Here is a 14,842-nt window from a genome sequence, read left to right on the forward strand (position 1 = left end):
CTCTCTGTTATTAACACGTTTGCAAAATGATGAGAAAAAAATCAAGCAATAATTAACATTTTAGAGAGAACTTAAACAGTTTAATAGTCCGTGCAAAGTTTATATAAAAATTGCTTTCAATTATATATTTAAAAAAAAGCAAGGCCAAAATCTTTTCGCGTCCCGGCCCTAATAAATTTTACACTTTAATAAGACAGGCTAAATTACATGGGCATTGTGTGTAACAGATCCGTCGTGCGTCCTTTCCATTTACAGATTTGCAACGTTTCCTTTTAAGCACCTTTTTCGCAACTCCACACCTTCGGCATTCCAGCATGAAGTGAATGGACGCCCACGCTGCATTATTTTGTCTCTTTGGGAGAGCATCAATCTCTCTTCGTAGTATTAAGACCTTCACACGCGGCAGAAAGAGAGAGAAAAAAAACGCCCCTCGACGCTCCTTCATCTCGAGCGCAGCCACTATGTTTTTAATAATCGCGATTTCTCATCTTTTCACGCGTAGCTTCACGCCGATTTAATTACCCCTTTCTGTCACAGCATCGCACCAACACACATGCATGCATGGCACGTGGGTTTCTCGTAATTGTTTTCAGAATCGTTTTCACGCTCATCGTCTTCTTTGTTGTCGTTTTCGCCCACAGACTGTGTAATTTTATTGTCAAGAGTGGTTAGATAATGAACGTGCCCGGCTTACCAGGCATTTTAAATACAACATAATATTGACTGCACGCAACAACATTAAAAGCTAATGAATGAATTTCATAATGTAAAGCTGAATAGCTTTCATGTGGATTAGATTATAACAATTTTATCAAATACAATGAAAAGTTTCGAATTAAATTAATTTTTTTTCTTTACCGTTTAGATCGAATTTTGTGTGAACTTCATCCTGCTATTTTTAAATTTGTGGCATTTTAAATTCTGCCTAGCTCGGTCAGAGCGGATCAAAGTTTTGGTAACTAAAGTTTTCAAAACTTACCGTCAATTTTGTGGCACTCGCAAGAGAAGCACCCTTGGCCATCCTTCTTTAGGCCGTGTTTGCATTTCAACGAGCACCCTTCTAGCAACTTGCAGTGCGGCAAGTGGATGTCCGAGTCTGCAACAAGACAAGTTGAAATAATAAAAAAGTCACATTACTTGCTGAACACACGAATGGGCGCGGTGAGTAAGAAGCGATGTCGAAATTTACTTGGCATCCGATCAGCAGCAAATAAAAGCAAAAAGGCTTTTGTGTTTGTTTTCCACAATAATTGCATCACAATAAAAATATTTGGACTCTCCAAGCAGCAAAATGGAAGTAAAGGGAATAAATCATGCATGATGAGCGGGACTACCATAAAGTAAAATGTATTGCAAATTAATGTGTTCAAAAAAGAAAATAATGCCCAAAGAACTACTTCGAACTTTCAGGGGTTGAATTGCAATACAGCACGTCAGACCACAATTGATTAGCCACTAGCTATTGCCAACATTTCTCAAATTGTGGTCTGACGTGCTGTATTGCAATTCAACCCCTGAAAGTGCGAAGTAGTTCTTTGATAATTATTTTCTATTTAGAATTAAGAATGTCAGGGGAGTGTTTCCTTTCTTGGATTAAAAATCAATGGGTGGTCTGTCTTTTATTAAAACATTAAACATCCTATGTGTTTAGATGAAAGTAATAACATATTATTCAGTTGTATAATAATGAATATTTTCATAATATATTTTTAACTATTTATTCTGTATAGAGTTAATATTTTATTCAACGTGTTTTATATTTTAAAATACAATAAGTAAAAAAAGGTTACAAACATTCATAAAATTTTACTTTAGATAAGAAACTTAAAAACACAAAATGTATAAACTAATAACAAAAAATATTTATATACCAGAGGATTCTATCAGAAACCAAACCATTATTTATTATATATATATAACTACTTTTCATCGACGGTTCAGTATTTTAGAATTGCAACATTGAATAGTAGAGTCCCTAGCTTTAATTAATCATTATTATATTGATTATTAAAATAATATATTATTCTTATTGTTAAAAAAATTCACATGAAGTTAGTTTATCGCATTTACTAGTGCTCACTCAGCACATGAATATAATGAATATAATTTATAGTTTGCTTTTCCTTGATCAGATGATTTTTTTCTTGCTTAAATTATTAAAACGTTAAACTAATTCTACAAACCCGCAGGATAATCCGATTTTAAATTAATTATCTTCATCTTAAATTTCAGTAAAATTACTTTAGAACAAGCACTTTGTCCATGGTTTGTGCAAACCAACAACGATGTTGTAATGATGCCAGCGAAATAATTTCGCGGTTACCTCAGTGCGCGAAACTTGCTTATTTACAGTGTTTGCCGAGCAAGTGTTGTGCATTCCTCGCCCGACGGGCGCAAACACACAATATATTTATACTGTGTTTTATCTTGTTTCTTTCAGCAGCGCCGGTGAATTGCGTATAAAGGACTCGCGCGCGTTTGTTGATTTGGCCGGTTGACAAGGGCCAGAGGGTTGCCACACCACGACGGCCATTTATTTAAATTGCAAGCCAGGTCACTCTTGAATGTGCCCAAATGAAATTTATCGTGGCGAGAAGATTTCTCCTCTCTTGCTTAATGATGCTTGTCGACGAGTAATTGCTGGTTTACATAATTTTAATTTGCGTTTGTCGTCAACGAGGAATGTGTTTGATAATCAATTTCAGCCGACGCGGCGAGAGTTCAAAGAACCTGCTGCGATTCAATGTTGGCAAGAAGAAGAAAGAGAGATAAAGAGAGCATTGTACAGGCGACAAAGTTTTAAACCCTCACAAATTTTTAACCAAATAAAGCTTTAAAAAAATTTCATTTTGAATTAAATTTGTGTTAAAATATGACTTTTAACAATTAACATAGTTTTCTATAGTATTAAAATTATTCTATATCATTCTAAACTTAAAAGAAATCATTTCTTCTACTTTCAATTTGTCAAAATAAATTTTTTTGTATGCATTTTTGACAAATTATTCATATGAAATATGAATCGTTTTATGGTGAAGTATTTCCTCTTCTTAAAAACACAAGTTAGACACAGACGCAGTTTGAGGTTCTCGCTCCCAGCTCCTGGGTAAATAGATGGAACGGCAGATTGCTAGGTCAGTGCTAAATTCTGGCCATTTGCCCACGACGCGCAGTCACTGCTGCAAGCACCGAGTGCTCCTTCCTTTTACAAACACACTCGATTCTTATTTCATGCGATAGCACGGAGCACACTGGCAGTCTCTCTGCTCTTTTATTTTGACCTTTTCTCTCGTTTTTTTTTACTCTTTTTTTTGCTCGTCGCCGCTCGAAGCTTGACAACGGAAAGGGAGTGAAAAAAAGACACCTGTCCTGCTTGCAAATTGTGAATGACAAATGGTGAAATGGCACGGATGCCGCTTTTTTGGCCTCTAGGGCGAAAATAATGTCTCTCATCGCTGTTTCCATGCCTTCGAATCCTATCTCGAGTGTCTCGCCGTAAATCAAAGTAGCGCATACTTTAAAGCCCCTTGAAATGATTGCAAATGTAGCAAGATTATTGATTCTTCGACTTTCAACCCACACGAAAATATTACACAGAGAAAAGAGAAAAGAATTTCTACAACCTATTCTAGTCTTATGAGATCTCTATTTGAATTATTATTACTTTCCTGCTGTATTCTAGGTAAGTGACATTTTATTTTTAAATAAATAAAATCTTTAAAATGAATGATTAATGAAATGAAAAGCAGCTCCTAAACATAGCGCAACAATCTGAAGGACCAGCTGTGTTTGTCGAAAGAGAGCCAGGTTCAATTTCGAGCCGTGACCTTCGGTGTTTGTTTAGCCCCCATGTGTGAGTGTGGCGTCTCTAATTTCAATGGGGCCATAAATTAATTAGGAGGAGGTGAGGCACGTGATGGATTTATGATGGAAATTAGCACAGAGAGATTCGCGGAGGTGAACGTAAAGCACGGATTGGAGGCCGACTTTTTTAAATCACAATTTACGTATATTAAATTATTATTCATATCGCGAATGTTCTGGAATTAATGATTCAATCAAATAAAGGTACTATAGCTTCAAGCTTGTTCTATTATCTAATATTCTGATTTATCATAAAAATTTAACGAAGAAGTTGATTTTTCTTCAAGCCAGTCCGTGCCTGACATGCGGAATTATGCACTTCAGAGACAGGAACACTGGCGTAGACATACCCAAGAGTCAAAATATTGAAGCTTGCACTTTGCATCATGTGGTTTGCTCTTCTAATAATAATGCTCCTCTCGCAAACAGGAAACTTCAGGCGACTTCATCCTGCCATAAAACTCATTATCGCCTTGGCGGAGCCAGCACTGAACTGAGAACGCAAGGTATGAAAATTCCGCTCACGCTCTTTGCAGCGAGTAAGTAATTCGCACGTTTGAGAGATTTAACTTGACATTTTCATTAGATGGCGAGTAATTAAAACGATACGAGGTCAGCTCCCGTAGATTTGTTATAATTTTAAATAGAGCGAGTGAAAAAAAATGGAGGTAAGACTAATTTTTGTATTTAAAAAAAATACAAGGCTAACAAAGGATAGAGCCCTGAATGCAAATCGCTTTGATAAACAACTTGCCAGCTGCTTTCAAAACACCAAATGCTGTAGTTGAAAGGGCCAAATTGATTTATATGTGAGTAAGGCCAGAACACAACATATAATTTAAACAATGGTAAAATAGAATGAATCATTTTCATCGGATTAGCACCTCGAGGGCTTTTCACACTCACGATGGTGCGTGATAACAATGAAAAGTGAGGACGTCGAACCGCATGGTTCATTTTTTGTATATTTTGCTGGCAAAGGATGTTTCAATAAATTCATAAAATTGCATAATTATTACATCTCAAAATAATGAATATCGTTGAAAGTAGTGAAACAGGTTCAAAGTAAATAATATTATGTAACTTGCTCTGTGAAAACCAGCTCAAAAAATATAACATATCGCAGGAATTATGTTACAAGATTTTTTTTTTAATATTTTTCAGCTTTGCCTCCAAATAATAAATTAAAATTTTTAAGCAATCTATATTTAGCTTTACAAGAATTCTGGTGTTGCACAAACACACACCTGCTGTAAATCATTTCGAGCAAAGTAGCCCACGATTATTTCTCCCCAAGGATCAGCTCTCGGCTAATTAAAAGGCTGAGCCGAAATGGTGCAAGCAGAATGCGATCGAGAGCCAGATGCGCGCGCTCTATTATTAAAATTAAATTCTGTCTGGCGATATTAAAAGTTAATGATGATGTTTACAAGGAGGAAAAAGCTGTGCGCACGAGATTGATGGCTTTCTTAAGCTCAGCCAATAAAGTGTAACGCGAGGCAGAAAACTGTTTTAATGAAGTTTGTAATTTGCGATACACAAGCGTGGTCCAAATGTAATCAAGGGGTTTGTAATAAGAGGTTTTGGATTTAATGTGCATTATTTTGAGAAGCAAAAAAAAAAAATCAAAGAGAACAGAAGATTTTAGGTCATTTTTTGCAGTTGTATTTATATATATTTCCTCAGTCAATAACCGATATGGAAAGATGGCAACAATTGTAAAAATACATAAAACAATGATAAAAACCTCAACAACTGATATTGCAGCCTTAGTTAATCGCTAAATAATTTTGTTGCCAGTAAACGTGCATTCCACCACTTGACCTAATTTTTGTCTATTTTTTCCATTTTTTTATTTTTTTTTTTTTATTCGTGGGTGTTGTGAGAAAAAATTAAATTAGTAAGCTCACCATCGCAAGTAGGGCAGCAGGCTCCAGGTAGGTAATGAGGATTGATGCAAGAAGCGCACGCTGCCGCACTGCACTCGAGCTGGCCGTGTTTGCAGTGACAGTCCATGCACCGGTCTTCGCTCCACCAGTGATCTCCGTGGGCCAGAGTATCGCCTGTCACCGTTGAACAACCCTCGGCTGTCCACCCTCCGCCACCATCGCCCACTGCAATCAATCAAAGAAAAATGCATTTTATTAAAATTTTGCTAACACTTGGAAGAAAAAAAATATGAGGACATATTATTCATGTAAAAACAATTAAATAAAATGTTTGTAAGATAAATATTCTTAAATCGTTTATTCCGGTTTATTCTACATTTTTTTAAAATCTATTATATATTTATGTTAATTAATAATTAGTTACTAATAAATTAGTAACATTTGTAAGAGATAATACATTTGAAGAGAAATGATGCATGGGAAAAGTCTTGCGTTTCTTTTTTGATGAAATTATTTCAATTATATGGTCAAATTATTTGTGAATTGTGTGCGGCTGCGCTTTCATTAATCATATTTGAAAAGAAAACTATTGAATAAAAGAATTGATGAATTTTGACTGATTTGTGAAGGGATAAGTAACCTTTTTGAAAGGTTGTTGGATGTGAAAAAGCGCCTCATGAATCGAATTCAATTAAGAAGGCATTATGCGCCATATTCGGATTTATAGTTCTTGTAACAATCTGTTGCTCCATGTTTAATCCCGGTCGGCCCGTTCAGTCTTCTTGCGCCCCCGTTTAATCCAATAATTAATGGCCGTGCGGTCCGAATTTATGGCTTTTTGGACCACACATTTTACAGGCGGATAAATTATTTCCCAGCCGAGCTCCGTCACTAAACAAACAAAGCCGCGGCTCCAATTGAAAAGAGCGGAATATTTAAGCAGCACGTCCGCGTGTATCGCCTTTCGCGGCCGCGATGCATCAGCCGAGAAATATTTTATTTATTCAAATCACCAGCGGTAGGCGTCAATCGACTCTTTTTAAAGATGCTATTATGCACACACGCGGGATGGAGATAAAAAGTGGCCACAATGTAATAATCGTATAAATGCCGGTGAGATTTGGAACTGCGCTCGACGCGGTAATAACGGAGAATTAGAGATGACAAGGGCCTTGTTGCTCACGCCTCCGAGATGCAGATTATGCCATTAGAAAGTTACCGGAAAGGAAGTCGTGTTCTTTTTTTGGACAAGTGTCACTCCAAATGTGATTTAGAAGATATGCACTGTTATGATTATGAAATGGGCCCCTGCTATAGAAAATTAGCTCAGAATTATTTCCACCAAGTTGAAGGTTCATCTCTGGTATAAAATTATGTTGCAATTAACAAGGAAGGAAATTATGAACTTTATATTTTAATATAGAAAATTAGAAAATAATGCTAAATTAATAAAAGCGTTTTTTTAGAAAAATTATGAAAAAACTTCATTATTTCATTACAGATCTGAATACACTCATTTTTCTGGTTGCAAATAAATATTATTGGTGTACCACAAGGCAATCTATGCCCGATGTGAGATAAACAAGAGAAATATGCAAAAAATGTGAATGAAAAGAAAATACAAAAATTGAAAAGAAGTAAACACATAAATTTTCTTAAAATGCTTTTCGGAAAAGATTCAAAATCAATTTCAACATCTTTTGGGAAAAAAAAATCAAATTTTATAATTGCTAATATTCTTTTTTTCTTATTTACAGTTAAAACTACTCATTTTAACCTCCTGATATGTTATAGTAAATATAAAGTTTAAAGAAAAAAATCATTGTTTGAAATTTTTTGCCATATTAATTTTTTAAACAATAAATTTTTGCATAAAAATAACCAAAACGTAAAATGTATAACTCACCAACAGAAAAAACGCAAAAAACACAATAAAACACTTCTTGATACAACAGAAAAATACAGTAACACGAAATGAAGAAGCAGCTGTAAGAAACATACCCACTAACAGCCCCATTTATGTGGTTACGGACGAAAAGAATTGCAAATAATTTACTATCAAACACAAGAAAAACGCAACAAATTCACCGATGCACAATTAAAACACATTATTTTGAGGGAGCACAAAGCACACAGAAACTGCATCATGGCAATAAAAAAGTAAGGAAGCAGAAATCAGCTTTAAGAAAAACGCCCACTAAGAGCCATATAGTGACAAGAAAAACCAGCTAAATTAACTGGTAAAAACCGGAAGCAACCAGCCAGTGCATATATGCAGAAGTGCAAACCCAAAAAACATACGTCTGGTCTGGAATATACTAGATATACCAAAAACTTTGAGCACATTTTCCAATATTTTCATCAGAAATAAGGAAGAACGCATAATCCAAAGAAGTGCCTCTTGCCGTTTGTCATCAAGTCAGATTTCGTGAGGAAAGAGAGCAGTGGCAAATTCCCTCCATTGTTGTTAGTCAAACGTCGAAGTTTTTTATGGCCCAAACTTTCAGATGTGAGCCGCATATACTATTCCGTTTGTATCCCCACTGAGCTGCCTTTCAAAGGACGCGGCCGAAATTTATGTGTGAATGGAATAAAAGATCGAGCGCCACCGCTTTGGTCTGCTCTTTTTATCTTTTTCGCTGCTCCTTACAAACAAAATATGTTGCCCGGTATTATAAATTCAGGCAACACGAGAACCAATTTAAATTTCTCTCACTCGGCAGCAGCTTAGGACAGAGTCAGTTTTTTTATTCCGCCCGTACTTTGTTAGAGATGATGTTCTTATAATGGTCTCTCTCTACTTCTTGTGTTGTTAAGAGATATTAGATATGTGAATAATAAGCCGCTACCTTATATAGCGGCCGCTGCTGCAGCACGTCCTGAAATATATGTTCCAACTAGCGTGACACTTTTTCTTCCAACACGACCGACCAGGGAATTCTATATCACGACCGTCAGGCTGCGAACATGCTAATGAGAACACGGACCAAAAGTCGTGTGTGTACCAGTGGACGTCCCGGACCAGAAAATTTGCCGCTCCCAAAAAGGGAATAGGGAGATATCAAGTTATTCCCATTTTCATTTGACTAACCATATTTATCTTTTTTCTTCTTGTTGGTCATATTTGAAACAAAATCAAAATACTTGCAAAATCTAGTGAATCAACTGATTTAATAGATTGTATAATTAGAAGATCATAATCGCAGAGAATATAAATATGAACAGAAAAATCTATTTTAAAGTTAGCTTCAACGGACTAAATTCATCTCAAAATCAGTAATGGAATAGAAGAAAGAAGGAAAAAAATTGATTTCGTAAGAAATATTTTAAAATTAAAAATTATTTATTTATTATGATTAATTGAGACTTTTGAATTAATAAAAATGATAACTAAATTCAATCTTCATTAACCTTTAAATATGTTGTAAGTAAATTTGTTAATTTTTAATACCTCAATTTAAAGATTTTTACAACTTTTGAAACCAACTGAAAACAAATTTTGAATAAAACATAATTTAATTTTTCTAGCCTGCCAGTTAACAAATTTCACACAGTGTGCGCAACACAATTTGGGCTCATTGAGTCCACTGTGCGAATTGGCACATGCAAATGAGCGCTACTCAAAATTACGCTGCGCTCATGCGTCTGCTGGCAGGTTCAAGGCCGACGACGTCGCTTTTTTTCCATTTGGCAAATGGGATTAGCGGCGGCGATATAATTTGTCTTGGGCTCTGCCAATTTGCCTGCTGATGCGGTTTTATTTAATGGGGCTCGGCGTGCAGACGCGGACGAGAGATAGAGACGTAGAGCCATCACTCATTGATATTCAGCCGCCGTCGCGCTATTTGCACACTCTCCGCCAAACAAATGAGCAAAATATCAAATTCATCCTGCATTTCGTGTCTCACCAGCTCTCGTCGCCTCGTTTTTGCGACGTTTCCTTTTTTATTATCGTACACGGCGTCGGCAGTGTCCGAGCGGGAAACGCGACAAAGCACTTTGCATGTTTGTGTGCAGAAGTAGAGAGATGCGAAGACATGATTTTGCATTCATTAGCGCGGATAAATATTTGCTTCGCGGCCACTATTCATTAACGCTGCGAACAATGCTCATACTTTGTGGCCGGAGAGTGCAAATAAACGTGCAATTACTGCAGACTGGTGAAGGAAAATTATAAATTTTTTATGATCCAAAGGTAGTCTCAATGTTGTGTATTCTGTCATTCTGATTTTTAATTTTCAGTTTATTTGTAAGTTTCAGAATATTTATTTAACTCTTCAAACATATTTTTGTAATTTTACTGGAGAATTTAATAATTTTCCAAGATATTTTATAGAATCACAAAAATACGAAAGAGCAATAGCCATAAAAATTAAGCAGAGATTTATTAAAAAATCATACAACACAAAATTTTTACTAAAATGTAGCAAGGAAAAAATTGATGATGAAGGGAGATGATGTTTAAAAATAATACAACAACTTTTGACTAACAACAGAATCAAGTAAAGAATATTTGGAAATCTTTGATATGATTTTTTTTTAAGAAATATATTTTTTAACTTTGTTGCAAATACAAGATTTTTGGCGGAACTGTTGCTGGAAGCCAGAGGAGTATCTCGGTAAGTGAGAGAAATTTTTAATTGCACTCTCTGCACAATAAAAGCGGTCGTAAACGGTTAATTTTTGGCAATCGGCAGTCGTAATTTTTGCGCCTCTCTCTTTCACGAGCGCACACATATACACTCTCTCACGTCTCTATCTTGCACCTGTGTGCGGCGTAATAGCTCCTGAAAGCCATTCCAAATTAGAGAGAGACGGAGGCAAAAAGCTGTGTGTGAGCGCGCGCGGGATAAAAAGACCTCGCGGGTCTCGCATTTTTTTTTTTTTTTTTTTTTTTTTTTTTGCAAAAAGCACCGCCGACGGCACAATATAATTATTATTTAAACGAGAACAGCGCACACTGCTCCCTCCCCTTTCTTTCTTTCGCGATAATTACACCTACCTGGGTAATAAAATAATTATGCCTGCAAAAGTTAAAAGAGTCGAAAGCTGCCCTCCATCCAGCGGGCGCCGTAAAAAAATCCAGGGGCCGCTTTGCGAGCATAAAAGTTTATACGAGAGACGAGACATTTCTATTTGCGTCGTTTAATTAAAAACGCCTAATGAAAGCGGCCATTATTGTGCGAGTCAGGCCGGTTATTATTAATAATATCCAGAGCTCTTTATATCTTTCATGCCACTTTCAGCTCACACGTTGGTCGGAATAAATACATTTCGTAATTGCCTTTTGCGGCCACACCGATCCAGTTTGATTGGCAGCTGGAAAAGCAGCGCGGACATGTGCGAAACCTCCATGTCACCAGCGCGAAACACGCTTTGTTGCTTATTTGTATGTTTAGAGTTGTTATTTGCCGTTCCTTGCGAATTTGGTGCTCATCAATGTAATGAAAACGTAATTAATTTTCAAAGCGCCCTTAGGACGAGATAGAAGCAAATTTTCCTGTAAATCACATTCAAAAGCAGAAATTTGGTTTCGCCCCGATATTTCAAATTAAATTTTGGGACTGGAGGGCATGTTAAATAATATATTTTGATGGAGCATTTAATAGCCTAAAAAAACATTAATTTTTTATTCAGCAATTAATTAACTAAATGTAACAATTTATATAGATTCAAAATTTAAATATTTTTTGTGTTCCTTTATACGCTTGGTATTTCCTTCATCTTGATTAAATTTATTTAAAATTAATGTTTTTAATTAAATTTTTTAAACGCGAACCCTCCATCAAATGATTTTTCATGTGAGACAAAAGTTGGCTCTGCACTGAAACAATTTACGCCTGAGAATAATTTTGGAAACCCTTTTCAACCCTTTTTTCCGGTCTCATCATGTAAATTAATAATTAAAAAGGTGCGGGTCGCTCGGCACACACCACCTGCCCTGGGTGTGGTTTCACCCCGCATGCAAACGTCTGAATAGATTAAGAGATTCGCGAACTTCTGAACAAATCCGCGCGTGTTCTCATAATGGCCTGCGCCACGTGCTGTCTGATGCGCAAATGTATAGATCAAAAAGCGCGATATAAACTGCGCCGGCCTTCTATATGAACGGGTGTATTACGTACGAGCAAATTGCGAAGGAATATCCAAAGCCTCTCTTTTGACAATTTAATCCGGCGCGGCTCTGCAGAGAGAAGCAATTTCCCATGCCGATTAAAATTTAACCCTGCTGGGCGGTGTTTCGATCGAAAATTCAGGCCAGCTGATAGGACGAGGACTTTTGACGTGCGAGCGCATATTTTTCTCTGGTACGAGTTTCATTAAAAAAAAAATGGTGTTTGAATCAGTTAGCAGGCAGATTTATGACATGCCTGCGACTTAATGACGTAAGATTAATTTTTCCATGCCTCAGTGGACCAAAATAATTATGGAAACATAAATTTGGTGATAACGAAATTTGAAAATTAAATTTACACGAGTTTCCAATAAGAGTTATTTATGAAAATCTTTCTTTGTATCGGATGTAAAAAAACATATTTGATTTTTTTTTGGTATTTAAGTAAATTTTATTATAAATTATTTAATTCTTGCTGATTCTTGCTAGTTTTTTTCTAACAAATCACTTTCAAAACTTGAGTTTGTGGTAAGTGATAAGAACAAAAATCAAGTCAGCCGAGTCTCACTGCGGCGGATGGGGTCTTTTTGACCTTGGAAGTTTTAGAAAAATTCTTGTTTGTGATGAGGCCGTTTTGTCCAACAATTCTCTTTTATTTTTCAAATAATTTTTTGAAAAAAATTGAGTGTAAACAATTTAATGTAATGATTTGGACAAATAAACAACAATATAAAAAATAAAAATATAAACAATAAAACTTAAATTTAATATGCTATGAACTATGAATGGTGTAAGTAGAGATAACTAACAATTTCAAATAAAGGCAAACTTTGTATTTTTCTTTGATTTCATATTTTATAAAATTTTCATGCTGCATACGAGTGTAACAAATAACAAAGTGAGACTATCTCTCAGCCCTTTTACCACGTAGCAAAATTCAATAAAAGGAAACCCTTTGCTTGGCGAGCGCAAACACAAATTCCCGCGGTCGTGCTTCCCTTCATATGTGTGTGTTTGTGTATGTTCCCAATTTTTTGTTGGCAGAGCTGCGTGGAACATGATAAGAGATGATAAGGAGTCTCCGTGACTAGGAAGTCAACTCAAAGAGCCCTCGCGGCGACAAACACGGGCCCGGTGGTGGTCGCGGCGTTTTATTCCTGGGGCTCGTCCATAAATTCAGACCCTCGCGCAACATTATTATTGAGTCGCCGACAATAATTTATTATTTCTAGGCGCGCGTGTTGTATTATTTAATTCTCAGTCAGCGAGGTGAGGCGCGGTGAAAACGCGGTTACCGGTCCCTGGGTGGATTTATGATCCTCATCAATTTTCATCTAACAAGGCCGAGAAACCCCAGGCTGGGGATGACAGGGGTGGGAAAACTCTCAGGTGTCGAGTGAACAAATTTTATAGAAGAGAGCGAGTGAGAAAGAGGATTTCTTCTTTAACATTATGCTGCTTCAAAAATGAAAAATGATGGAATAATCGTGAAACAAATTGCTGAGATTTTAGGTTTTATTTACGGAGACCATTAGCCGCACGTGACGGGGGTCGTCAGAGTAAAAAATCGGCCAGCAACAGCGGGAGGCGAAATCGGTGCCTTTCATATGTGTTTCGCGAGCAAACAACGGGTGCGAGAAGAGGACACGGTGCCCGACGTAAAAGGCGTAAGATGAGACTCTCTTTCCGCGACGCACACACGGCAAATATTGGAAGAGACGCACAGGTAGGCTACGTGCAAAGCAAGCCCCAAAGATTTGATTTCCCAAGAGCGGCGCCGACTGAGTGACTGGCTTTGAGCTGACGAAAATAAAAAACGACGAGAGGGACCGAGCACAAAGAGGCGAAATGATTCGTTTGAATTGCAAATTTGATTGCGTCTGAGCTTTTTCCCCATCCTGGTTTTGTGTTTTTCACACACGCAACTTTTGGCTTTTTCCATTCTCTTGATTTTTTCCACTGCGCGGTCCGGGAAAACCGACGAAGGCAATTCATCTGCTTCAAACAGTTTTGACTGACTGGCAGTTCTTCAGATATGTGGATTTCGCTCTCCAAGATTGGCGAGAAAGACGGAGAAGGGAGAATTACCTTTTACAAACAAGATTTCCAAGTGTTTTTCGTTTGATTGATGAAATTTTTCATCAGCACCTACAACTTCAGCTTTTATAAAAATAAAAAATAAACCTTTTCCCATTTTCTGGTTATTTAAAAAATTAAAAAAAAATTAAATGATGAGGAAAGTTTAATTTTACAAACTAAATGTGTTGCTCTATTTTTATTAAAATGAAATTTGGTTATATTATACTTAATTTTTTCTATTAACTGATTTGTTTTATCATATTTGCTTTTCACATTTTGCTCTAAAATGAATCTTGATGTTGCACATAAAGATAATTTAGTTGCAAATTGTGTTTAATTAATATAAAAAAAGTCACTGTAATTGTTGTGCCACAAATAAATTTATTGTTTAAATATTTATTTTTGTTTATAACTCCAAAAATTTATATTTATTTTGCGCTTCATCATTTACTCATATTTTTTATATTTTCTAATTTTTTTAACCTATTAATCAGCTCATTGACATTTACACTGCGAGTTTCTGTTTAATATTCAACCTTCTAATATTTGAAAAACGTGTGCGGTTTTTGTAATTAGGTAATTTTGGACGTTACCACTGTTTTTTTTTATATATCATTTTATTTCATGTTTTATATTTGAATTAATGTTGAAATGCAAATTTCATGGCTGTGTAAAAAGTTTCATAATCAATGAGACAGCTGTTGCACTTTTCAGTGTGAAAATTTGCTCCGCTGCTTTTTTTTACATTTTGAAATATCATCCTCTCTGTGAAATTCACGCAGCGAAAGGAACCTGTGGCTACGCTATAGCTGCCCTAAAAATGAGTACGAGCACGTCAGCATTGAAACAGATGCGGGAGTGCTGTATACGTAATTGAATAATAATTACGTTGGAG

The 14,842-nt window shown here is 36.1% G+C and overlaps 1 protein-coding gene across 2 annotated transcripts in view; it reads right to left on the reverse strand.

The window, feature by feature from the left end:
- LOC132199576 (cysteine-rich motor neuron 1 protein-like) overlaps window positions 1–14,842 on the reverse strand; it is a 138,788-nt gene that overhangs the window by 10,715 nt on the left and 113,231 nt on the right. For both annotated transcript variants that reach the window (XM_059624401.1, XM_059624402.1), the window contains 2 exons: window positions 5,775–5,978; window positions 980–1,096 (listed from right to left, as the gene is read on the reverse strand). In XM_059624401.1, coding sequence (XP_059480384.1) covers window positions 980–1,096; window positions 5,775–5,978 — 321 coding nt within the window. The remainder of the gene's footprint in view (window positions 1–979; window positions 1,097–5,774; window positions 5,979–14,842) is intronic.

Source organism: Neocloeon triangulifer, unplaced genomic scaffold (assembly GCF_031216515.1).
Source record: "Neocloeon triangulifer isolate White Clay Creek 2 clone unplaced genomic scaffold, ASM3121651v1 ptg000014l, whole genome shotgun sequence".
Lineage (NCBI taxonomy): Eukaryota > Metazoa > Arthropoda > Insecta > Ephemeroptera > Baetidae > Neocloeon > Neocloeon triangulifer.